Source organism: Eretmochelys imbricata, chromosome 2, assembly GCF_965152235.1.
Source record: "Eretmochelys imbricata isolate rEreImb1 chromosome 2, rEreImb1.hap1, whole genome shotgun sequence".
Taxonomy (NCBI): domain Eukaryota; kingdom Metazoa; phylum Chordata; order Testudines; family Cheloniidae; genus Eretmochelys; species Eretmochelys imbricata.
The window spans coordinates 121667145-121691680 of record NC_135573.1 but is presented as its reverse complement, the minus strand read 5'-3'; the positions used below and the strand labels follow the sequence as shown (position 1 = coordinate 121691680).

Here is a 24536-nt window from a genome sequence, read left to right as displayed (position 1 = left end):
AATCTCATGCCCCCCTCGTACACAGTTCAAGCTGTTAGCAGATAAAAGGTTTAAAGATTTGACACTAAAATGGGAAGAAAAAAATCTGTATTGTGTTCTGAAATGTATTCCAAGGAAGTACGCAAAAGTTTAAAAAAAACGAAACAGGAGAAAAGGATGAAGTTGAGTGTATGCGCTGCTAATGGTATTACCTAATTATTAAATGTAAATATTTATAGGCTAATAGTTCTAAGTATACAACAGAACTGTTTGTTCAAAGACATTTTTATTTGGGGATTAGAGATATATTGTTTTCTTAAACTCAGAGGTCGCATTGTGTTGTGAGTTCAGTTTTAGTTCCGCAGCAAACCACATTAATGAACTGAATTCAAAGCATTAATCTACTGAATATTTTTCCCAGTCTTTCCATCCACCAGAATAAACCCTGAAAAGTTTAAGTTTAAGTTTAAGAAAAATTAAGTGTGTTTGCACTGTTTTTCACCTGTTTTTGTTGTTGTGGTAATAAACATTGATTAATTCCTTGGGAAAAATTAAATAAAATAAAAATTGAAAAAGAAGGGTTCTACATATAGATAATTTTTTCCTTAGTGGCAGTGGGATATAAATATATATTACTGTCAAACCATTGCCAAGGGCTGTAATCCACCACTGTTCCCTCTCTGTGGAGGATAGTTTTGTTTGTTAAAACAGTTGTTTAAATTTCAAACAGTGTAGTTTTTATGCATCTGTAATGTTTTTCAGGTATCATCCAAAACTGCTAACTGTGGGTCATCAATATATTTGTAAAGGAATAGTTTTCTAAAATTCCAGCAAGAATACAGGTGTTTTGTTTTTGTTTTTTTGTTCTTTAAGAACAGTGTTATCTTTAGACGTTTTGCCACTACAGAAATTGCATTAGAGAGAGAACATCATCTGGGATGTCAAGAATTTTAGTCTGTGGCGTTATTAAATGTTGGAAGTCTAGCACGCAGAGTTCAGTTTTGCATGACTTCACAGAAATTAATCTGCATTGTTAGCATTCTGTTTATCTGTTTTTAAGGGGAAAAGACCAGTCTGAGCTGTCACTGGGGCCTATTGTACAAAATTTTCAGTGCGATCTTTTGAAATCCAAGGCATTATTTCCATACCATTAGGGATTATATTTTTGGCTAGTGTTTGATAAATTTCTGTTTTTAACATACATCTGTGCATATGTGCAATTTTATCTGGAATACGGTTTACTGAGATAATCTTAAAACATGGATAACATTCAGTTTTTGCCAGTATATTCTCAGCATGAACCATCCTGCTGCATAAGGTTTCACTTTGGAGATGTGACAAGGTGGAAAATGTTTATTCTTGAGGATTAGGTTTTAAATTAAAATTGTCCTATTATCGGGAGAAATATTATTCTTCAGAGGGTGGTTGGATTGAAGAATGGTGTTTTTGTTCAAGAGCACTTCTAAATAAATCTAATCTCTAATTTCTGTGAATTCAAGATGGAAGTTCTATTATGTGTTTAGTTCACATTATTCCTACAGAATGACCTTTAAAAACCTGAGTTAATATTGAAGGTTTTTTGTAGAGCTGTCGATTAATCATAGTTAACTCATGTGATTAACTTAAAAAAATTAATCATGATTAAAAAAATTAATCATAATTAACCATGGTTTTAATCACATTGTTAAACAATAAAATACCATTTTAAATTTATTAAATATTTTGGATTTTTTCTACATTTTCAAATGTACTGATTTCTATTACAACACAGAATACAAAATGTATACTACTCACTTTATATTTTTTATTACAAATATTTGTAGTGTAAAAATGATAAACAAAATAAATAGTATTTTTCAATTCTCCTCATACAAATACTGTAGTGCAATCTCTAGATCATGAATATGAAACTTACAAATGTTGAGATTTTTGTTCTATAACTGCACTCAAAACCAAAACAATGTAAAACTCTAGAGCCTAGAAGTCCACTCAGTCCTACTTCTTGTTCAGCCAATTGCTCAAACAAACAAGTTTGTTTACATTTACGAGAGATAATGCTGCCCACTTCTTATGTACAGAGTCACCAGAAAGTGAGAAGAGGCGTTCGCAGGGGACTTTTGTAGCTGGCATTGCAAGGTATTTACATGCCAGATATGCTAAATGTTCATATGCCCCTTCATACTTCAGCCACCATTCCAGAGGAAATGCCTCCATGCTGATAACGCTTTTTTTAAAAAAAAAGGCAGGGGGGTTGTTAAATTTGTAACACAAGGAGTTCAATGTCTCCTGCTCTGTTTTGCCCACATTCTGCCATATATTTCATGTTATAGTAGTCTCGGCTGATGACTCAGCACATGTTGTTGTTGTTCGTTTTTAAGAACACTTTCACTGCAGATTTGACAAAACGCAAAGAAGGTACCAATGTGAGATTTCTAAAGATAGCTACAGCACACAACCCAAGGTTTAAGTATCTGAAATGCCTTCCAAAATTTGAGAGGGACGAGGTGTGGAGCATGCTTTCAGAAGTTTTAAAAGAGCAACACTCAGATGTGGAAGCTACAGAACCTTGGCTCCTCCAGAATTTGGGTCTGGGTGTCTAAAGCTTCCAGGACTTAAAACTGCCTACACTCAAATTCAGGGGCTGGTTTTCATGCCGCACTCTCCCCTTCCTCCTGGCCTTTCTCCTGTTCTGGTGGGCTCCAGACTCTGAATCCTGAAAGGCCAGGTAAGGCTCTGTGGAAAGCAATCAAGGTAATTATCTCCTGTAGATTCTGCCTAATTATTAAAGCTACCTAACTGATTCCCAGGTGTCAGCATTCTCTGATTTTTCTTTTCCACTTCTTTTTTCAAATGAGCTAGAACAGAGAAAATGCTGTAGCATAAACAACAATATACTTCATAATCTATTTGTATCCTATGCACTCAGTCATGCCTTATAAACCTCCCCTAAGATATCCAAGCTCACAAAACACGATGCCACCAGCCCGTAATAGTTTCTGTAGAACAATGGTGGGTTCTGCCTCTCCAGGTACTGTTTTCGGGTTGAAGAATTTGGAGCTTAAGTGCAGCATTGGTCTCAGTTCTTCATTCTCTCCGGTCCTGCTTCGCTGTGCAAGCATAATGCACTACTGCTAGAGGTGTCAAGATAGCCTAGGATTTCATTTTGTGCACCTGCTTTATGCACTTTGTTTTAAAACTTGTTAATGTACTGGGAATGGGGGGGGGGGGGGGGGGGGGGGGAGGAAGGCAGAAGGGAGGGGGATTGTGGAGGGCTGGTAGTTTATCTTCTGCCCCAGAATGTTAAGGCCAGAAAGAAGGTTACTGAAATGTTTTTATTTTGTCAAATATTAGGTTTTTTTTTCAGGGGTGGGGTGGAGAGTGAAGCTTTTCGGTATGTTTCTCCTGCAATGCACATTTGCAGATGTTTGCTAATGCATGGTCCATTTCACAATGTACAGAGGCAGCTAAAACTGTCATTCATATGAAGGCCAGTGGGCCTGAAGGAACCTGCCTGCTTGTACTCTGTTCTGCCTCTAAATGGTAACAGGCAGCAGCTAGAGTTCCCAGACTGCTCTTTCATCATAATCTACAAGAGACTTGCGGTTGACTTGCTTTTTCTGATTGCAAGAAACATCCTACATTGACCATTCTGTCTCCCTCTTTGGTCTGTTGTCCTCCTTTAGGTCTGATCAAGATACAAAATTCCACCAAGTTAATGTTTTAAACTGATTTAGCTAAACCAGCACAAATCTGTGTGGATGCTCCAGCTCATATCTATTTTTTGCCTGTGTTAATTGTACAGGAAAAAGCTAAATCAAAATAATCAGTTTTAAGTTGATGCATGCAAAATCCTGTGTGGATACACTTTTTTTAACTAACCTTTTTAAAAAAAAAAAAAAAAAAAAGTTAAATCAGTGTGACTTCTGTGTGGGGACAAAGCCTTAACTTTGGCATTAAGTCTGAATGGGGGAGAGGGGTAGGAGACAGACCTGTGAAAACTAGAAGTGAGGAGTACTCAGGCTGTGAAATCACGGATTTTTGTTCTTTCAGGTATGTTTCCATGTAAAAATAAAGATGGGGGATATCCACTGAGTTATGGAATCTGTGCTGGGAATCATACTACCAGCATTTTAGAAGCTTGCTCAGTGGGTTTAATGTAGTCAGGATGGTTGGTATAATACCACAGACATTACTTGCCTGGGTATACCGCAGGAAGGACAGGAGACTTGTTATGGGTTTTAATCAGGCTGCAACTTTATTTTACAGATGTCTGGGACTACCCGGCAGATAAAGTGTACAGTGCAGGCAAATCCTTATTCAAATCAATTTTCCACCAGCCCCCCTTTGTTTCCATCCAGGTCCCCTAGCCAACCCATGGCTTGGACCTTACCATCCACCAGCCTCGTAAGAGTTAAGGAGGGCTATGAGAATGGGGGGCAGGTGGGGGACTTGGCTCCCTGCCATACCAATCATAGGATTCCCTGAACCCCCTCCCCCATTCTGTTCCTTTATCCAGAACCTCCTTTTAAGTCCTTTACCAGGCCATTTATCTGGTCACTGACTGCCCTCCCAATGGAGTACCTGCACTGAGCATCCACCCAACCTTATAAAATAAGTTGCGACATATGGCCTGCCACCTTTTCTGTCCACCAGAAAAGGTCCATCCTCACATCCACTGTGGGGAAGGCGAAAAAACCATACTCCATAGAAGTCAATTCTAGTGGTGCGGGAAAAATTCCTTCCCAGCCCCCCTTTAAAAGGGGCTACTAGCGTAATGCCCACAGCAGGTCCTAACCCAACCTGCCATTAGCCTCTACCAGGGGAAGGAGGGTAGGTGCTGGCTTCCTTGCTGCGTGGACATGGAGACTTGCCTCACCCAGGTTTCATACCTTTAGGCACATTCCTTGGCGGGCGGGGCAGGGTGAGTCATTGCTGCAAAGCTGACCACCAAGCACCTTTTTACAGCAGTTTCTGACCAGCTTCTGACCCCATCCCCTCAACCACAAAGCAGAGCTGCCCTTCTTTGGGTAAGCCCAGACAGATTCTGCCCCCCTTTACTTGTGGTGCAGTCATTTCCAAAGTGACCTCTCTTGTACAGCAGTAGTGCTTCTCTCCCAGGGGTACTATCAGAGTGAAGATAGAATATATCTCACAAAGGCCAAAGAATATCTATTTTCTAGTCCGCCTTCTTTTCGTAAGATGCATGGTTTTCTAGCTTGTAGCAGTAGTTCCTTGGGAAGAAAAGCACCAGATGCTTTGCAGTCTTAATAGAATTTATTATGCAAAATGTAGTTGTACAACTACAACCAGTCTGTGGACTGGATACGTAGGTGGCTTGGTTTCATTTTCAGGTAGTCTACATACCATCGAGTACTAGATCTTGAACTACTAATTCGTAGGCAAAGCTCAACCTGGATTTTTCCAGGTATAATACTGCATGCCGTAGCAATACAACAAGACTCACTCATCTGTCTTAAGAATGTGATTGAGTCCTCTGCCTCTCCCCATCTCCTACTACAAACTAAGAAAGGGAATCAATCTTTCAACAACCACATGTTAAATCTCATTACAATTTTTAAAGAAGACTTGGAACAGATTAGGATCCCTGATGTTTCCTTCAGCAAGGAAAATCCACTTGCAACATATGACTTGAATTACTGGTTGGTAGTCCACTTGCTTCATTAACTTGAATTACTAGTATGTTCCTGCACATAACTACTTGATTATGCTTCTCTGACTAGTGAAATACATAATCAAAGCTATTTATTCCCATTTCTGTCCATACAAGATGTATTGCAGTATTCCTCTTTCAACCTCCCATGTGTGTCTAATATACTGCTGCTTCTCTTGCCCCCCCCCCCCATCCACTTGCTGTCCTATTTGCATCTGTCTGTCATTACTCTGCAACTTTGCCTGCAGTTGTTTTCTGCTTTGTTGTCGTCTTTTGACACACCTGAAGGATTAAGGAGCTTTAAATACTCAAAAAGCTTAAGAAAACCATATCACTAGATTTCTTCGAAGCCTTGTATATCCGAGGGAAAAAGAGCAGCAACAGTTAAAACAAAAAATACCACACTTGGGATCATTCAGCGGTTGGGATAGCATTGGTACAGCAGTTGCTGAGAACTGAGGGTATGTCTACACAGAAGAGAAAAACCCTTGTCACTGAGCCCAAGTCTAGGTCCTTTAACTGGGCATCTGGCTTTGGGGCTAAAAATAGCATAGTAGACATTCCCACTCAGGTTGGAGCCCAGGTTCTGAAACAATGAGGGTGGAGGATCTTTGAGCCCAGGCTCCAGCCTGAGTGGGAATGTCTATATTGCTATATCTAGCCCCGCAGCCTGAGTCCAATGAGCCTAAGTCAATTGACTCGGGCTCTGAGACTCAGCACTGTGGGATTTTCTTGTCTGTGTAGACCTAATTAAAGTATAAACAAGGACATACAGGAGTTGGGACTATTTCAGCTAATCAGGGTTTACCCATACTTGTAATTGGGCAAAAGCTTGAATTAGCCAAATCAGTACAAAACCTTAGTTTACTCTTACATTTAAGGTTCAGTATAGCTTGCGACCGCCGGTGGCTGAGTTGAAATGATTACTCCACATGAGCTACGTGATGCATTCTAGAGCACTCTGCTCTTCTGTTCAGACTCATGCGCCTGGTACGAAAGCACAAAAAGTGAATCAAGGGAGTGAGAATGTCTGTCTGTCAACGGGGCAATTAAGAAATATGGGGAAAGGAAGAGGATATTCTAAGTTTTTTATAATGGATGGTGGCCTAATTTTTTCAGAAATGACTAGTGATTTTGGGATACCTTGATTTTTTGGGTGCCAACTTGAGATACCTTAAAGAATGTGAGTGGTAAGTAATATAGTGCTCTCTGAGCACCCTTTTTCTGAAAGTTAGATCCCTTTGAGGTATCTGAAATTGAGTGACAATTTTTGTATGCCGAATCTGCAGTTATTCTTGAACCTTCAGCATATTCAAGCAGACTGACAGCTAAAGCAAGATATATGTTCTAAGTATGAAAAGCTTACATTCTTATTGGCTAGCAAAAATCTGTGACTTTTTGAGAAGACTGAGAATATACTAGGGCAGCCTGTGCTAACATGTCAGGCATTGACTGGGATTTGTCCAGTTGTATGAATGTTTTGCAGTTGGGGAGACTGTTTGTTTAGCACCGACCTCTGACAAAATAAAACTTATTACAAAGTCAGATGAGTTAGCAAGTCCAATACATCAGTGCTGACTACATTTTTTTTTTCTTTTGTTTGGTAACTTGTACACAGGGTTTTAAAGTTAACTTGACTACAGCTTTAATTTCATACAAATTCAGACACTCTAAATTTAATTCTTTCTAGTTTCCCTGTCTTTTCTGGAAATGCTTTTGTCCCATAATAAACAGCTATTTTATAACTTATCTCAGCAATGCATTGCAAATCATAAATATCTCAAAAGTCTTGTGACTAGGACCAATAGCTATTTTCCAGATTCCAAAGCCAGCTGTTATGGGTTCTCAGAATGGTCTGAAATCTTTTGCAATCCCCTAGTAGATGTAGAGTATCTTCACAGTACTCATAGCTTCTTCCAGCTCAGTCAGGGACAATGATGGTCTCTCCACTTTATAGTATTCTGCACAAAACAATCAGCCAGGATAGAGTATTTTAAATTAGATGCATTTTTTCTATTAACATCAAAATGTGCACACCCAAAATCGAGCAGATTTTTATAAATTACGACTAAGGGTGTGACTTGTATAATTCAATATCATCATACATTATTTCATCCAGTTAATCTGTTTGCGGGCAACAGCTGCTGGCATGCAAGAGTTCATTAGTGTTGGTTGCATTGTGAATAAAAACAAACATTCACTTTTTGTAGAGTAAATATTACAGCTCCCCCAGGATATTCAAACTTTTCTTGTGTGGTTTTCAATTTCCATTGTTAATAAATCCTGATTGTTAGGGTTTTTTTTAAATTTGGAAATCTGTTGTAATTCCATTACAATTATCTCACTGTTTCTGAAGAAAGTAATGTAGCTAGGAAACCTCCAGAAAACAACTGTTACCTAACTTTGCTTAATGTGGGAGAGCAGTGCTTCTCCTGGACTCTTCCATCTGAAGGCATGTCTGCATTGTCACAACAGACTTTCTGCACAGCTACAGCTGGCCCCAGGTCACCTTACTTAGGCTCATGGGGCTCAGGCTATGGGGCTGTAAAAGTGTAGTGCAGACACTCAGGGCTGGAGCCTCGGCTCTGAGTCCCCGAGGCGGGTGGATCTCAGAGCCTGATGGGAGTGAGTCTAAGACTGGAGCCCAGGGTCTAAGCCTGAAGTCTACACCACTATTTTTAGCCCCGCAGCCTAAGCACCGCAATCCTGAGTTAGCTGATCTGGGCCAGCCACAGCCGTGCTGCTGGCTTTTATATGGCAAGTCTAAAGTTAAAATCAAAACCCTAGGGTTTTTATATCCTTATTCTAAATGCCACGAATTCTCCTCTAGGTCCTGGGACCAATTTAAAACTAAAGGTAGCTTATCATGAATGGCAGGTTATCTGAGTGGTCTGTTTCTCAATCTCAGACATCTCTTTAAAGCGTTGCATAGAATGTTATGTTATGAATGTCTTGTTATGGGTGTGTTAGGGTTGTACTTTTGGAGTCTGGATAGGAATGAAAAAAATATTTCTTGCCAATTTACCCAACCTATTTTGGTTGATTTTTTTTTTTTTTTTTCAAACGTTCAATCCATTTTTCTAGTATGTGTTTGGGATTTGCTTTGGACATACTTGTCTTCACTCTTTTACATCCAGGTGATAATTCCTGCAAAAATATTTAAGATATTTATTGTTGAATTTTTTATTGGTTCTGTCCTGAAGCATCCTTAGGTACTTTTTATATATGAAAAAATGTGAAATGCACTGTTCTCTGAAATTCACCAAACTGGAGTGCTGTCAGGCTGCTTGAGGAAGCAGATTCTAGGTGCTGGTCTCCAGTCAGAATGCATTCCTTCCAGCTGTGAATAATTTAACCCATTAACCAACAGCCTCCCAGCAGAGAATATGGTAATACTGGTACACTATAAGTTGTTTGCCTTCAGACCCTTGATCTGTACCCAAAGGAAGGTGTCTAAAGTTTGTTCGGAGTTCACGTTCATGAAAGGGATGGGACAGTTGACCAGAAGAGGAGTTTGTGCCCCCTTATAGTAGATCAGAGTAACTTCTGCTTCCGATGCATGGCTTGCTTCCCCCCCCCCCACCCCATATGAAGTGTGGATGAATTCCTTGGTCTTGGCTCGCTCTCCTCCACTTTTTTTGCTTCATTTAGATATTCTGTATTCTTTTGATTACAGTAATTCTGTAAAAAGCAAAGGAGTACTTGTGGCACCTTAGAGACTAACCAATTTATTTGATCATAAGCTTTCGTGAGCTACAACTCACTTCATCGGAAAGCTTATGTTCAAATAAATTGGTTAGTCTCTAAAAGGTGCCACAAGTACTCCTTTTCTTTTTGCAAATACAGACTAACACGGCTGTTACTCTGAAACCAGTCATTCTGTAGTTGATGCCATATTCTAGCACATGCTGCCTTGATGACAGTGCAGTGAGAAGCAGCAAGTATGAGTTTCTTCACTCTGTCAAAAAATCTTTGTTCTTTTGTTGTCCAACGCTATAGCTCACCATTGCTGAGGCTTTCTTGCCTGTTGCATTCTTTGCCAACTAATAGTCTTGATCTTTTTAAAGTTACAAGCTGTTCAAGCTAATCTGTCAGCAGACAAGATTGCTTCCTGTTAAACAGTTTCTCCTTTGAGTCATGTGTGCCCTCGGTGAGAATTTCGCTATCCGTTCACTCTGAACTGGTGACACATTAACTCAGTGGTGCTCAGACAGATTCCAATAAGCCCAGAATAATTTAGCACCTCTCAGAATCCTGTAGAACTGCCTCATGTTTTTCTTTTGCACTGTAAATTGAACTACGATCACACTCCAGATAACATTAAATATTGAGGAATTGCAGTCCTGTAGGAGGAGTGACCCAAATGACAGTGACCAAAATATTAGAGCACTTTGGGCTGCAGGAAATAGTGATATGTAGTATTAGTATCAAGTCTTGCACTCAAGAAAATGACAGGTTTCAGAGTAACAGCCGTGTTAGTCTGTATTCGCAAAAAGAACAGGAGTACTTGTGGCACCTTAGAGACTATCCAATTTATTTGAGCATAAGCTTTCCGATGAAGTGAGCTGTAGCTCACGAAAGCTTATGCTCAAATAAATTGGTTAGTCTCTAAGGTGCCACAAGTACTCAAGAAAATGATACTCATAGTGGAGATACCAAATGAGGAAGGGAAAGGACATAAGCAAGCAATAGGCACCTATTTTAGTAAAGCTAATTTTATTTTTTCTCTTTATAATGTTGCAATTTTTTTTGTATAACAAAGTACTGTAGTTGCTAGAAAGTTTGTTAGCTTTTTAAGACCAGAAGGGACCATATGACAGTGTAGTCTGTATTCCTATATAACACAAACCTAAGGTGCCACAAGTACTCCTTTTCTTTTTGTGAATACAGACTAACATGGCTGCTTCTCTGAAACAGAACTTTGCCCAGTAATTCTTAAATCAAATCTGGTTTTTTGGTTGAGAGCAGGGTTTTAAAAGATAGCTAGTCTTGATTTAAAGACCTTCAAGTGATGGAGAGTTACCGCATCACTTGGTTCCAAAGATTAATTACCCTAACGGTTACATTCAGGCTAGAGATACCAGGGAAATATTTATCTAGCTTTGTCTGCAAAATCAGAGGTGTCTGACAATTCTAGTCACTTAGTTACTTACAATGGCCAAATTACCTCTTAATTCTTTCTTGGATGAACTAAGTATATGGAGCATCTTTAGTCTCATGCTATAAGGCTGTTTTTCCAGACACCCCGTCATTCTTGTATCTCTTTTTTCTGAACCCTTTCAAGTTTTTCAACATTTTTTTCCAAGTGGGGCTAGAATTGGAAACCATTTTTACACAAGGCAATATCACTTCCCTACTGCTCTTCAGTATTTCACACCAGCCGTCTTAGGGTATGTCTACACTACGAAATTAGGTTGAATTTATAGAAGTCGGTTTTTTAGAAATCGGTTTTATATATTCGAGTGTGTGTGTCCCCACAGAAAATGCTCTAAGTGCATTAACTCGGCAGAGCGCTTCCACAGTACCGAGGCTAGAGTCGACTTCCGGAGCGTTGCACTGTGGGTAGCTATCCCACAGTTCCTGCAGTCTCCGCTGCCCATTGGAGTTCTGGGTTGAGATCCCAATGCCTGATGGGGCTAAAACATTGTCGCGGGTGGTTCTGGGTACATATCGTCAGGCCCCCGTTCCCTCCCTCCCTCCGTGAAAGCAAGGGCAGATAATCGTTTTGCACCTTTTTTCCTGAGTTACCTGTGCAGACGCCATACCACGGCAAGCATGGAGCCACTCAGCTCACTGTCACCATATGTCTCCTTGGTGCTGGCAGACGCGGTACTGCATTGCTACACAGCAGCAGCAACCCATTGCCTTGTGGCAGCAGACGGTGCAATAGGACTGGTAGCCGTCATAGTCATGTCTGAGGTGCTCCTGGTCGCCTGTGTGAGGTCAATCAGGAGTGCCTGGGCAGACATGGGTGCAGGGACTAAATTTGGAGTGACTTGATCAGGTCATTCTCTTTAGTCCTGCAGTCAGTCCTATTGAACCATCTTATGGTGAGCAGGCAGGTGATACGGATTGCTAGCAGTCCTATTGCATCATCTTCTGCCGGGCAGGCAAAAGATGAGGATGGCTAGCAGTCCTATTGTACCATCTTCTGCCGAGCAGCCATGAGATGTGGATGGCATGCAGTCCTTCTGCACCGTCTGCTGCCAGCCAAAGATGTAAAAGATAGATGGAGTGGATCAAAACAAGAAATAGACCAGATTTGTTTTGTACTCATTTGCAAACCCCCCCCTCCCCCGCCCCCCGTCTAGGGGACTCATTCCTCTAAGTCACACTGCAGTCACTCACAGAGAAGGTGCAGCGAGGTAAATCGAGCCATGTATCAATCAGAGGCCAGACTAACCACCTTGTTCCAATTAGAACAATAACTTAGGTGCACCATTTCTTATTGGAACCCTCCGTGAAGTCCTGCCTGAAATACTCCTTGATGTAAAGCCACCCCCTTTGTTGATTTTTAGCTCCCTGTAAGCCAACCCTGTAAGCCGTGTCGTCAGTCGCCCCTCCCTGTGTCAGAGCAATGGCAAACAATCGTGCATCTGAGTTGAGAGTGCTGTCCAGAGCCGTCACAATGGAGCACTCTGGGATAGCTCCCAGAGGCCAATACCGTCGAATTGTGTCCACAGTACCCCAAATTAGACCTGGCAAGGCCGATTTAAGCGCTAATCCACTTGTCAGGGGTGGAGTAAGGAAATCAATTTTAAGAGCCCTTTAAGTCGAAATAAAGGGCTTCATCGTGTGGACGGGTGCAGGTTTACATCGATTTAACGCTGCTAAATTCGACCTAAAGTCCTAGTGTAGACCAGGGCTTAGACAGAGCATCGCACTAGGAGTTCATGTTCAGTTGGTTATCCACAGTAATCCCTAAATCCTTTTCAGAGTCACTGCTTTCCAAGATACAATTCCCTATCCACTAAGTATGACCTACGTTCTTTGTATCTAGATGTATGACGATGTTGTTATATTAAAACACGTGATGTTCAAATGAACTCAGCTTACCAAGCAATCGAGATTGTTCTGTACAACTCACCTGGCCTTTACATTATTTACCATTCCACCAAGTTTTGTCATCAGCAACTCTGTTAGCAGTGGTTTTGTATGTTCTTCCAAATAACCGATAAAGGCCTGGGCTATAGAGTTAGGTCAACGCAAGGCAGCTTACGTCGGTCGAACTGTAAGTGGCTACACTAAAATGTAGCTCCCACTGATGTAAGTTGCCCAATACATTAACTCCACCTCCACGAGAGGCATAGTGCTTTGGTTGATGTAGTTAGGGCATCGCTTGTTGGCTGTCAGTCCCATGCGGGGCTCACAGCTGGAGTCATCCCCCCCATCCCAGGGCTGACAGCCGGAGTCGCGCCCTGGAGCAGACAGCTTGGCTTGTCAGCCCCAGAGTGGGGGGGAAGAGAGGATTCCTGCTGTCAGTGCCGCACACAGTTAAGTCGGTAGACATGCTCCTGGTGAGGGCGCATACTGCTGACAGGAGAAGCGTAGTTTGGACATGAGTCACCACTTTAATTACTGCGGTGGCTGTAGGTTGACTTAAGTTGACTTAATTTTGTAGTGTAGGCATGCCCAAAGATCTTGAATGGCATTGAGCCAAGAACAGATCCCTAAGGAACCCCTTCTCGGATGATGATTCACCTAGATGATACTTTTCAGAGTAACGGCCGTATTAGTCTGTATTCGCAAAAAGAAAAGGAGTAATTGTGGCACCTTAGAGACTAACCAATTTATTTGAGCATAAGCTTGAAGTGAGCTGTGGCTCATGAAAGCTTATGCTCAAATAAATTGGTTAGTCTCTAAGGTGCCACAAATACTCCTTTTCTTTCTAGATGATACAGTTGCCTTTTGAGTTTGATCAGTTAGCCTGTTTTAATCCATATAATGTGCTAAATTAATCTTTTCTGATTTTGTTAATTTGAATGTTATATGGTATTAAGCCAAACACTTTGCAGAAGTCAAATTACCCTTACTTGTAATGTCGAAAATATCTAGTTTGTTGATTGGTACTAATTCTGTTATCCTCCTTTAATTTTTCTTACTGACTTCACTCTCTGCTAACATCTCCCTGACTTTGCCTTGGATCAGGTTTTGGCTAATTGGTCTGTAGTTAGCATGATCATTCCACTTATCCTTTCTAATTATTGACATATTCACCACTTTTTAATAGGCCTCTGGAACTTCCCAATATTCCAACATTTGTTAAAAATCTTTGTGTTTCAGAGTTCCTCATCCAGTTCTTCTAAAACTCTTAGGTGCAAGTTATCCGTTCCTGCAGATTTAAAAATTTGTTTAATGTTTTAAGTTGTGGAATCAGTTGCAAGATTGGAAGTGGGAATTATTCTTGATCTGTTGAAAGATATGATCCATAGTATAAAATGGAGAGAACTATTACTTAAAAACTCTTCCAAAGATGGTTGTCTGAAACATGGTATTGGTGGATGTTAACTGTGTTCGTGGATTCTTTCTAAAGTCTTCTTGTATGTAGTTAGCTTTGGAGGATGAGCCTGTGTGTTTACCTCATTAAACAACAACACTGACTTTAGTTAGAGAATTATTGTTAAAGTATAACTGAGGGTACGCTCTGGTCTGGTATAGCTGCCAGTCTGTCTGAAGACCATTGCCCTTCATATCTTGGCTCTGGACATGTCAGACTTTTCTGCCATGTAGCAGCAACATGGCCTCTCTAGACATCTTGTAGAGTTTGTTCACAGGAATTTTATCTCCAAACAGCACCAGCACTGGTGGTCTACTTTATGACTTTTCTAAAGGAGTTCTGAGTTTGATCACAAGTTTGTAAAGCTTTCACAGCAAGCATCGTGCCTACTTTTGTATTACACCTAGCATGGCACAACACTGATTCACATTCCTAGCACTACTGTAGCCATATATATATATATATATATATATATATATGAACAATAAGAAGGTGTTTTTTAAACTACTTTTGCCATGTAAGCTCTCAAAATAACTGATTTGCCTCATGAAGATTTCTCCTGAAGGTTTGGTCCTCAGTACTGTACTATTTTCATTGCATTTGATATCAGGTTCATACAATAAAGAAGTTCCAGCCATAGCAAGATCCTCTGATCAGATTGCAACTGATTACAGTGTGCTCCCATCTTCGAAGTGCTGTTGGACATAATAGGAGTGCCTTTATGTCTGATAGATTTGAGTTTGATACTTGGTCGTGCCATCTCGGAATATCAGTTTTTAATAAATGCCAGAAATCTGTAGGCAGTGAAGTATCCTTTAAATTACAGCAACAATCTTGCAGCTCTAAACAGGCAGACAGTAGCCTAAATGCCAGTGTTAATTAAAGCATAGCAAAACCGGGACTAACTGTGCCAAGTTTGGGTTTAATAAACAGATTTTAAAAGGGAAGTGATAGTTAGAGTTGTCATTGGGGGAAATTACTTTGGGGTAGATGGCTTAAATTGTTTGGTTTCCTATGGCAAATTTAAAAGAGCTGACTCAATGAGAGATGTTAACCCTTAGAAAAGGGTGTTTCTGCACCATGACTTATCTTTTTTCAAATAGTGGACCCTGACTGGAGTGATCCTAATCTGCAGCAGATGTTGTAATAATCCCCCAGAATTGTGGAATTTCAGGTTTTCTTTAAAGAAATTATAGTTTAAGATTTCTCTTGATCTCATGGTTTACGGTTTAATTTAGAAAACACATGAACCTTCATTTTACCTGTCTTCTGTCTAGGCATCGGGAAACTTTTTGGAATTACTGCTTCTGCTCTTTCACCCGCAGCAAAACCTTTCTTTTAAACATGCTGTCAGAAAAGTTGCACTAAAACCGAGCATAGTATTAACAAGGTTAGCCAGTGTATCACACATCTGTGATTGCACCTCTGTCCTGACTCGCAGCAGCCTTGCTACTTTAGTCCTAGGCTTGTCTTTTGCTGAGTAATGCCAGATTTGGAGGTGGTGGTAATTTAATATGGATAAATGTTTCAGATTATAGTGAGACAATGAAAAGCCTTTCCACCTGAGGCCTAAGTTTAAACTTAGAGCTCTATAATCTACTGTACCATGTGGCCACTGAATGTCATTGTCACGGTGGCCTCTACAGAAAGAGCTTTCCTTTAAATGATCACCTTGAAATGATCCACCTGGTCACTGTTTTGAGCTGCTCATTTGTTACCCTGTCTGCAGTTTCTCTGCAGTACTGTATGTAAAAGTGCTGTGGGCTCTTTGTGGGTGGAGTAAGATTAAAAAAGTAACATCTAGAGATGTTTGAAATGAACTCCAAGATCTAATGAATAGAGGACATTCCAAGTCTGAACACTTCAATACTATTAAACAAATATTCAAAATGCCTATTACACGGTTTTTGAAATATAATTACTAGGGATGGGCTAGTGCGGTTTTGGCATTGGTTCAGAAGAGAGGCAAGAAAAGGTATTATTCGTAGTTGTAAAGCAGAAGATGCAAAACATTATTTTTGAAATAGTCTGGGCAAACATTTAAATGTACCAAAACTGCAAGACTAATACTGAAGAAAGGAAATTGTGCTAGTCAGTATCCATGTATTGATACTGCAATGCTCAAGTCCCTTTATTTACTTGTTTGGCTCCAGAGTTGGTTGTCATTTGTCAGATTGTGCTCAACATTATTAAGAGTGATTGAAAAAGGAAAACATCCTTAGTGATAAAGTGCCTGCTTTTGTTTCTATTTCAGGAAAGCCACACAGCACTGGCAACTCTGAACGGATTCAGCTCTCAGGAACGTACAATGTTCGAAAAGGGAAAATGCATTTGCCAGTCAACAGATGGACAAGACGCCAAGTTATCCTTTGTGGGACGTGCCTAATTGTATCATCGGTGAAAGAAAGCCAAATTGGAAAGATGCATGTTCTCCCTCTAATTGGTGGAAAAGTAAGGGTTTTTTTTGTTTTTTTTTTTTGCTTGAGGCTGTTCACTTAATCCTATTTTTCAGTGTTGTAGGTATACGTGGTGATTTTCAGACACGGGTTGCTGCACTCTGTGGAATCTGATAATGAAAACCGTTATTACTAGACATAACACTTACTACCTGTATCTGAATCATTTGTATCTCCTTGCAAAGTTCTTACATTGAGAACTTAAAAATGGAAAAAAATCAGGGAATGGCCATTAAATTGTGTATGTGGGATCATTCTCTTCTTCTTTTCATGTAGTATTGATTGTTCTGTGTATGTATGTGTGTATGGCAGGGATGGCCAAACTTACTGACCCTCCGAGCCACATATGACAAGCTTCAGAAGTTCGAGAGCCAGGGTGCGCCTGCCGGGGCTCAGGGCTTCAGCCCCTCAGGGGGTGCCTACCGAGGCTTGGGGCTTCAGATCAACTTCTGCTGAAGTCCTGAGTGCCAGCAGGCGTGCCCCGTGGGGCTGAAGCCAGAAACAACATACGGGGGGGCACATGGGGTCACATGTTTCCCCAGATTTTTGCTGGAGTTGGCTGGCCCTGCTCAGTTACATGGTTCCACGGGGCCCCCTCCCTGCACTGCAGCTGCCGGCTTCCGCAAGCTGGGAGCTGTGGCCCTGGGGAGAGGCAGCAAGAATCAGCTGGGAGCTGCAGGGAGAGCCGCTACTTTTGCTGCTGCCCCTCCCTGTGGAGCTAAAGCAGTGGCCCCTCCCTGCTCTTCTTAGCTGTTTGCTGCTGCCTCTGGGAGGTTCAGGGAGGGGCTGCTGAGGGTAAGAAGTGGGGTGTGCCTGGGGGCATGCCTCAAGCTGTTGGCGGGGCCAAACCTTTAAATTGTCATCTCAGCAGGAACTAGTAGTCTCTGGCAGAAGCCCTTAGCCCCCCCGCAGGGCAGAAGCCCTGAGCTCTTTCTCCCCCTCCACCCAGTCTGGTAGGCAGAGAATAGGGGAGAGGAATGCGGGGAGGGAGGACTCTGCGAGCTGCACTTTAGCTGTAAAAGAGCCGCATGTGGCTCACGAACCAATTTAGCCATTCCTGGTATGTGGCAAAAGACATATTTTTATTGTATTTGCTGAGTAGTACGTTACTTTGCCCATTGGCTGAGTTTAGTTTTCGCTAGGTAGCATGTGTAAATATCCGCACTTACGTTTTAGAGCAATTCCACAGCATAACTGTAAAATGGCATTATCTTAGTCAACAAATCTGTTTTGTATATTCAGAGTTGTATCTTTCCAGTGACCTAGTGTGTGTTGCTGTTTGCTCATGCTACCTGTTTGCTAAGAGATGGAGTTGGGTTCTGTTCCATTTTGTGCATCAACAGAATTTATTCCCATCAGATTTTCCTGTGAAACGGCACTGACAATGGGGCTACCACAGGAGCAATTGGAGATCCAATATGGCCTGCAGAATCTTCATAACTAGTTGTAACGCACAAGATGAAAAGAGTCCTCCTTGGTTCTTGGACCCTAGGCTGATTTTGCAGGACTGGCAGCTGAATCTTTTTTTAACCTTGTGTACTAGCACATGGTATTGAAATCGACTGAGACACGATACACCTGGGAGTCCGTGATGTCATATTTACACAGTCAGTTTTCAGAGTTCCACCTTAATATTCTGTTCTAGGGCATTTTATATGCCAAGTGTAGTTGTGTGGAGCTTCCCCTGTTCTAGCAATTCTTTTCTCTCCCCTCTCTACCTTCTCCATACAAGAATGTTCCCACCTTTTCCCTGGAGTGTGTCCTTTTTCTCAGCCAGAAGAAATACAAAGGGATATTCCACAACCCTCTCCCCAGAAGCAGATGGCATTACTCATTGCTGCATACTGGGAAGTGCAAGATTCAAGCTTTCCTAGCCTGCTGTTATCTCTGGGAAAGCCACAAGGGAGAAGTAGGGTAAAATCCTAACATCAAAGATAAAAAGCTAACCAAATGGATCCTGAGCCTTTAAAGGGTTTTGTTCATGGAATTGGCAAAACGTATGTCTTTGTTTCTCTCTCCTGTCTGTTGTAGGAATTGCTTATGTGCAAGGGGTCAAGTTGAAGGTAGAATGCAAACATAAAATGAAAACTGAGTCAAACTCAGAAATATTTGCTGAAAGCCTACACTATCGAGGCTTGGGTGGGGGACAGTTGGAACAGAATAAGTATTGTTGAACTTTTTTTTTTTAAATAAAAAATTCTCCCGCACCCACTTAAATCCTCTTGCACTTCCTGGTTTGCAAAAGGCATTCCAGAACGTAGTGTTGTGAAACATCACAGAAACATCTTGGAGACCATACATTGTACCAGTTTCCTTTTTAAAGGTAAATTTTTACTGGTGAAGAACAAAACTAAATTATATATTCTTTGCAGCTCCTTATTGCATGTATAAAAGCAGCATAAAAGTCTTTCACAAGGAAATGCTCTTCTTCTTTTTTCCGTAGCGTTCTTTTCAGGTTATCCATATCCCTTGCTGAAGACCTCTAGCAAAAAAAAAGATGAAGACTTCTTGCTTTTACGCATTTGGAATATCCAGACGAAACTAAATATTTGATGACGGTTTTTATATATTTATATAAAAGGAGCAGCAAAGGGCACAAAATATTTTTTCACATTCCACTGTTAAAGGCTTATCAACAAATACTTGTTTAAACTAGAAAAGAGTTATTGCCAAACTCCTTTCCCTTCTCTGCCCTACCCACAACCCATCAGATTTACTTACCTCCCACTCCATTTCCCAATAGGGAGAAGCATGTGGTTAATACAAATTTTTTTAAATGCCAGAAAATAATTGGCTTTTTGGCAGTTTAATTTTGGAAAAGTCTTAAGATATTCAGGTCTTAAGAATTATACAGATCTGTATCTTCAACTCTAACAGTACATTTATATAACTTAATTCAAGAATCCTGTTAAACAGTTCAGGTTTCTTAATCTGTTGCTTGCATGGGTTTTGTGGCTCCTTGACACTGGATTAATTAAATTTCAGGTTTAACAATACTTAACGAGGCTTTTGAGCTCCTCCTCCGTTTCACAGCTTCACTTTGCCTGCACACTGACACTTTCCAAATGTTATGCAGTAATTATTTTATCTTTTTAAATACAGGTGGAAGAAGTGAAAAAGCACCAGCACTGTTTAGCATTTAGTTCCTCTGGACCTCAGAGCCAGACCTATTACATTTGTTTTGATACCTTCACAGAGTACTTACGGTGGCTTCGACAAGCATCAAAGGTAAGAACACCTCTAGCAAGTAGAGTTCTCCTCATTTTTCTAATTAAGAAAAATGTTTGCTCACTTTCACCATAATGGCATAAACAGTTGTGGGCCTGTGGCTGGAGTGAGGTGTGGTGTGGTGTGGTGTTTTTTTTGTTTTTTGTTTTTTTGGTTAAACTCCATTTGTTTGTACTGTGTAAATAAAGATACTAGCTAGAGTTCCTCCCTCCCCCCCCGCCCAAATCTTGGTGTAGCTCACTAATGTACGGAATAAGACCCTTAGAATAGAGAAGGTCGGTAACGTCTCTTTCCAAGATTTTAATATGAAAAGTTGTGTTTCAGAAGTGATAAAAACTGTGGTAATGCAAGGCATGTAGAGAACCCAAAGACAGTGCTAGAAACTTCAAGAACCAGTTGGAGGAGTTTTTCTGTTGCGAATGTTGTGTTTCGCTTCTGTCTTAAAATAGGTGAAGTTGAGTGACTGGCAAGTTATCAACATATTTCCTACTGCTGATCAATTAGTGTTCTCCAATATACTGTATTTTGGTACCTATTCAATATCATAGGGCATCAGCGCTGTAATTGACTATGCAGTCAGATTATATATCTACCAGTGCTAGTCTCTCCACATATAGAGCAACCCACCTTCTAGCTGAGCTGATGAATTTCTATTTCAGAGCTCCTTTGCATTTGCCTTGTGCTGGAAAGACAGGGCAGAGGTGAGGACTCTGTTCAGCACGATCTGGTCTCCTCACTTCCCTCAGGGGACAGAGTAACAACCATGTTAGTCTGTATCCGCAGAAAGAAAAGGAGAACTTGTGGCACCTTAGAGACTAACCAATTTATTTGAGCATAAGCTTTCGTGAGCTACAGCTCACTTCCTCAGACATTCTTGTCAACTGCTGGAAATGGCCCACCTTGATTATCACTACAAAAGGTCTCCCCCCCCCCCCCCCGCTCTCCTGCTGGTAATAGCTCACCTTAAGTGATCACTCTCTTGTTATAGTGTGTATGGTAACACCCATTGTTTCATGTTCTCTATGTATATAAATCTCCCCACTGTATTTTCCACTGAATGCATCCAATGAAGTGAGCTGTAGCTCACGAAAGCTTATGCTCAAATAAATTTGTTAGTCTTTAAGGTGCCACAAGTACTCCTTTTCTTTTTCCCTCAGGGGAGTGGCTCTGGACAGCAGTTGTGGCAGAGTTCAGAGCAGCCCTGCTCTTTCTCCTACCGTTCTAATAGCAAAGCAGCCTAAGGTGTTGCAGTAAGAAAAGCCAGGCAAGGGAACTGGAGGTACTGAGGATACAAGGGAACCTCAGAATAAAAGAAAAGTAAATAATTGAACAGAAATCCCACAATGAAATGGGCGGGTGAGGCAACAAGGGAGAGTAACTAAGCTGACACTAAAACACTTTCAACATCAGTCCAAAAATGTTTAGACTCCTGTCAATGCCTTACTATGTGTGTACGTGTGATGGGGAGGGCCACTCATGTTTAAAAATGAAAGCTCTGAGCATGTTAAAGTAGAGTTCCGGACTTAAAAATATATCACGTGTGTTTAGAGCAGGCTTTGCCAACAGAATTTAGGGTTTGTTTTTTTACACCATTTGCATTATTAACCTCTTACTATTTGGCACCATATCACCTTGTCTTGAGAGGTTGTTTCTGCAATTGTCTTTCTCTACTATACTAATTTTTTTCCATCTGCTTCTTTAGTCGGGTTCTTTGCGGTGTCTGATAATAGCTCATATTCCTGTATCTTGTGCACTGAAGGGTAAAGAATGTTTGTTCTTTTGTCACACTGGTTACATATTTTTCTCTTTGGTTTTCCACTGTATTTTTAATGTTCGTTCATTCATTCCATATTTAGTAAGAAACTACTGGTTTTTATGTTCTCGATTGTATTAAATAGTTCGTGTGATGCTTTTTCAAGATATTTGTAGATTTATGGCACTCTAGATCACTTTCAGTCTGGCTTTTCCAAAAGGCAGTATACTTTATTTAGTGAATGTTTTGAAGTATTGGTTTTTAAAGAGGATTGTTAATTTTATGCTCTTATAATTCAACTCAATTTACTATATTATAGCTTTCTTTGGGGAATAAATGTTCGGGATTCTTTCTGGCGTAGAATGCCCTTTATGCATGTTCTAGTAGTTCATCTATTTTAGGATTTTGTATCGCTCTGACATTGGAACCCTAACCTAAAACTCCCGGACTTCTTATTGTGAAGCCAAGATACGCATGGTTTTGGGTATGATCTGATTTCCAGTTTTGAGCTTGTTCTTGTTGTTCAGTCGATCTTTTATATAAGACAAGTGCTCTTTCATCTCCAGTGGCTCTGACATTGGGTGAATGAAGGATAGATCGCATGAGTGAGGATAAACAGTGTAAAACAATGAACTTCAGAAGTAGAAATAAATGACCAGAAAGTCCCATTGAATTACTGACAGCATAGGCTTGTTCTGTACCATGCTGTGCTTCTCTCTTGCTCTCTCTCACCCATATGACTAACAGTATTGGGAAGGTAGCCAACCTGAGGACATCTCCCCATATAATCATGACATCTTCCCTTTTTTAAATGTAGGGGGAGGAACTCCAAGCCCAGAGCTCCTAGAAGGCTTTGAGTGCCAGAACTGAGGAAAGCCACTAATATTGGCAGTTGGACACTTCAGTATGTTGACAGCAGCACATAGCAAGTGAAAAACTGAGGAAAATCTTGGTTTCATAGTTACACGTTCATCTAACTAGATCACTCTGTTCCAGTAGTATAGCTTTGTAGAGTCACATCTTTCAGACAGGACTTAATATGTGTTAGAATGAAGTTTCTCTAAACTGTTTTGTAAAAGCAATATGGAAAACAAGTGATACCAGCTCAGCTAAATGTGTTTGTGTGGGAAGTATCATGCAATAACAGATTAGTATGTTACTGAAATAGAAAAAACTAGCAACAACCACAAATTTAAATCTCGTTTGGCTACTGATACCAGTACCTGTGGAATTCAATTTAGAAGATGAAACACACAGTTCCTGAATTACATGTACAAAGTGGAAGGATGGAAGGAATCTACCAGTGTGGGTTATCTAATGAAGGTCCTTTTGTACCAAAATAAATCCTAGTCCTGTATTTCTATTTATCTTAAAAGATGCTACCTATTTGAAAGCTAGTTCAGTTAAAACTGGTTTTAGGCACTCAACGCACTCTTGGAAATAGAAAAAAAATACAAATGTGCTGTTTAAATGTACAAAGTAAACAATTTGGGGGGAGGGAGGGTGGGAATTTTCTCTAATCCTTCATTGTTAGCTTTTAAGTGTAACTTGTAACAGGTTAAATGTTTTATATAGAAGTGATCTATTTAAAATGCTATCCACTTTTAAATGAATGTTTTTGGTGCAGGGGATGTATGAAATTTGTGTCATAATGTGAATACTCAAATATACTCTCTGAAATTGTTTTTTAAAATACATTCATTACTTAGTGGCATCTATTTGGATTTTTATTAACACTCAACATTATTAAATTCACTAGTGTTCAAAAGCACTTCAACATCTTTAAAGGATAGTCTGAAAGTTAAAATTGTGTTGTCCCTAAATAGTATCTGTTTGTGTTCTGACAAATGAGAGTAAAAACTTCCACTTACTAGTATATTCAAAAAATAAAATGCATCATAAATTTAATACACAGGAGGAAGTCACAGCACAAGATATCTGTTTATGAAAAATGTAATTTTAGTTTTCAATTACTAAAATCTTAAATTGAAAAACCATTAGGTAGTATTGTTTATACACGCTTCAGGAAAAATTCTCAGATGGTCTTGTGTACTTTTATATAACTCACATAGTTTAATCTTAAACTGACTTTGCAAAGGGTTGCTTGCTTTGGCAGCATTTTTGTATGTAGGGTGTGGAAGAAGGCTATGTGACTATTTTAATAGAATGTCAAAGAAAAAAAATCCCTAACAAATCATACATGCAACAGAAAAACATGGGTAAGGAAACAGATTTAATTCAAGCTTCCAAACAATTAATGGGTGAATTGTTTGCATCCAATAATTCAATTTATTTCCATTTCTTATTTTATTCCGGAGACTAAAATGAATTCCACACTTTTCTAATTCTGCCTATCACTAATTATCAGTGAAAGACTAAAAGTTAAGATCGTAGGAAACATGTCCATGCTGTTGCTTCTTTAATTTAAAAAGCTTAATGTTAACTAACGCTCAAAAGAAAAACAAAGTGATTCAGAGTGTGCATTAGCTTCCACCCCCAATGTATTTTCTGTTTATTGTTAATGGCTTTTTGATAAGTTTGCATATGTCCTGTGACTATGCGTGCACACATTTTAAACAGTGGGGTGGGCCGTTAGTGTGAGACTTGTACACAGAAAAGTCTGAATTATGGGGGGAGGTAGAAGTGGAAGAAATTACAGTGAATTCTGCTCAAGACTGAGATTCAATGGGGTCACTGCAGAAATGCTGACCTAGATATGCAACTTGGTGACACACTTACTCCAAATAGGTCAGTTTTAAATATGTTGATTTAGCCTCAAATGGAATGCTTTTAAAAGCTGGAAATGTGCATGTTCTTCATTATTGATAGCCTTTTTCTACACTGTATCATAACTTTAGTTTTAATTTCTAAATATTGTAATTATAGTTTGTAGGTTGTTCAAAAGGGGCATAAAGAGGATTCAGTTTTATTAATCTACTATACTTACCCTAT

The 24536-nt window shown here is 40.1% G+C and overlaps 1 protein-coding gene across 1 annotated transcript in view; it reads left to right on the top strand.

The window, feature by feature from the left end:
- PHLPP1 (PH domain and leucine rich repeat protein phosphatase 1) overlaps positions 1–24536 on the top strand; it is a 224731-nt gene that overhangs the window by 105538 nt on the left and 94657 nt on the right. The window contains exons 2-3 of the mRNA XM_077810741.1: positions 16402–16598; positions 19706–19831. Of these exons, the coding sequence (XP_077666867.1) occupies positions 16402–16598; positions 19706–19831 (323 nt within the window). The remainder of the gene's footprint in view (positions 1–16401; positions 16599–19705; positions 19832–24536) is intronic.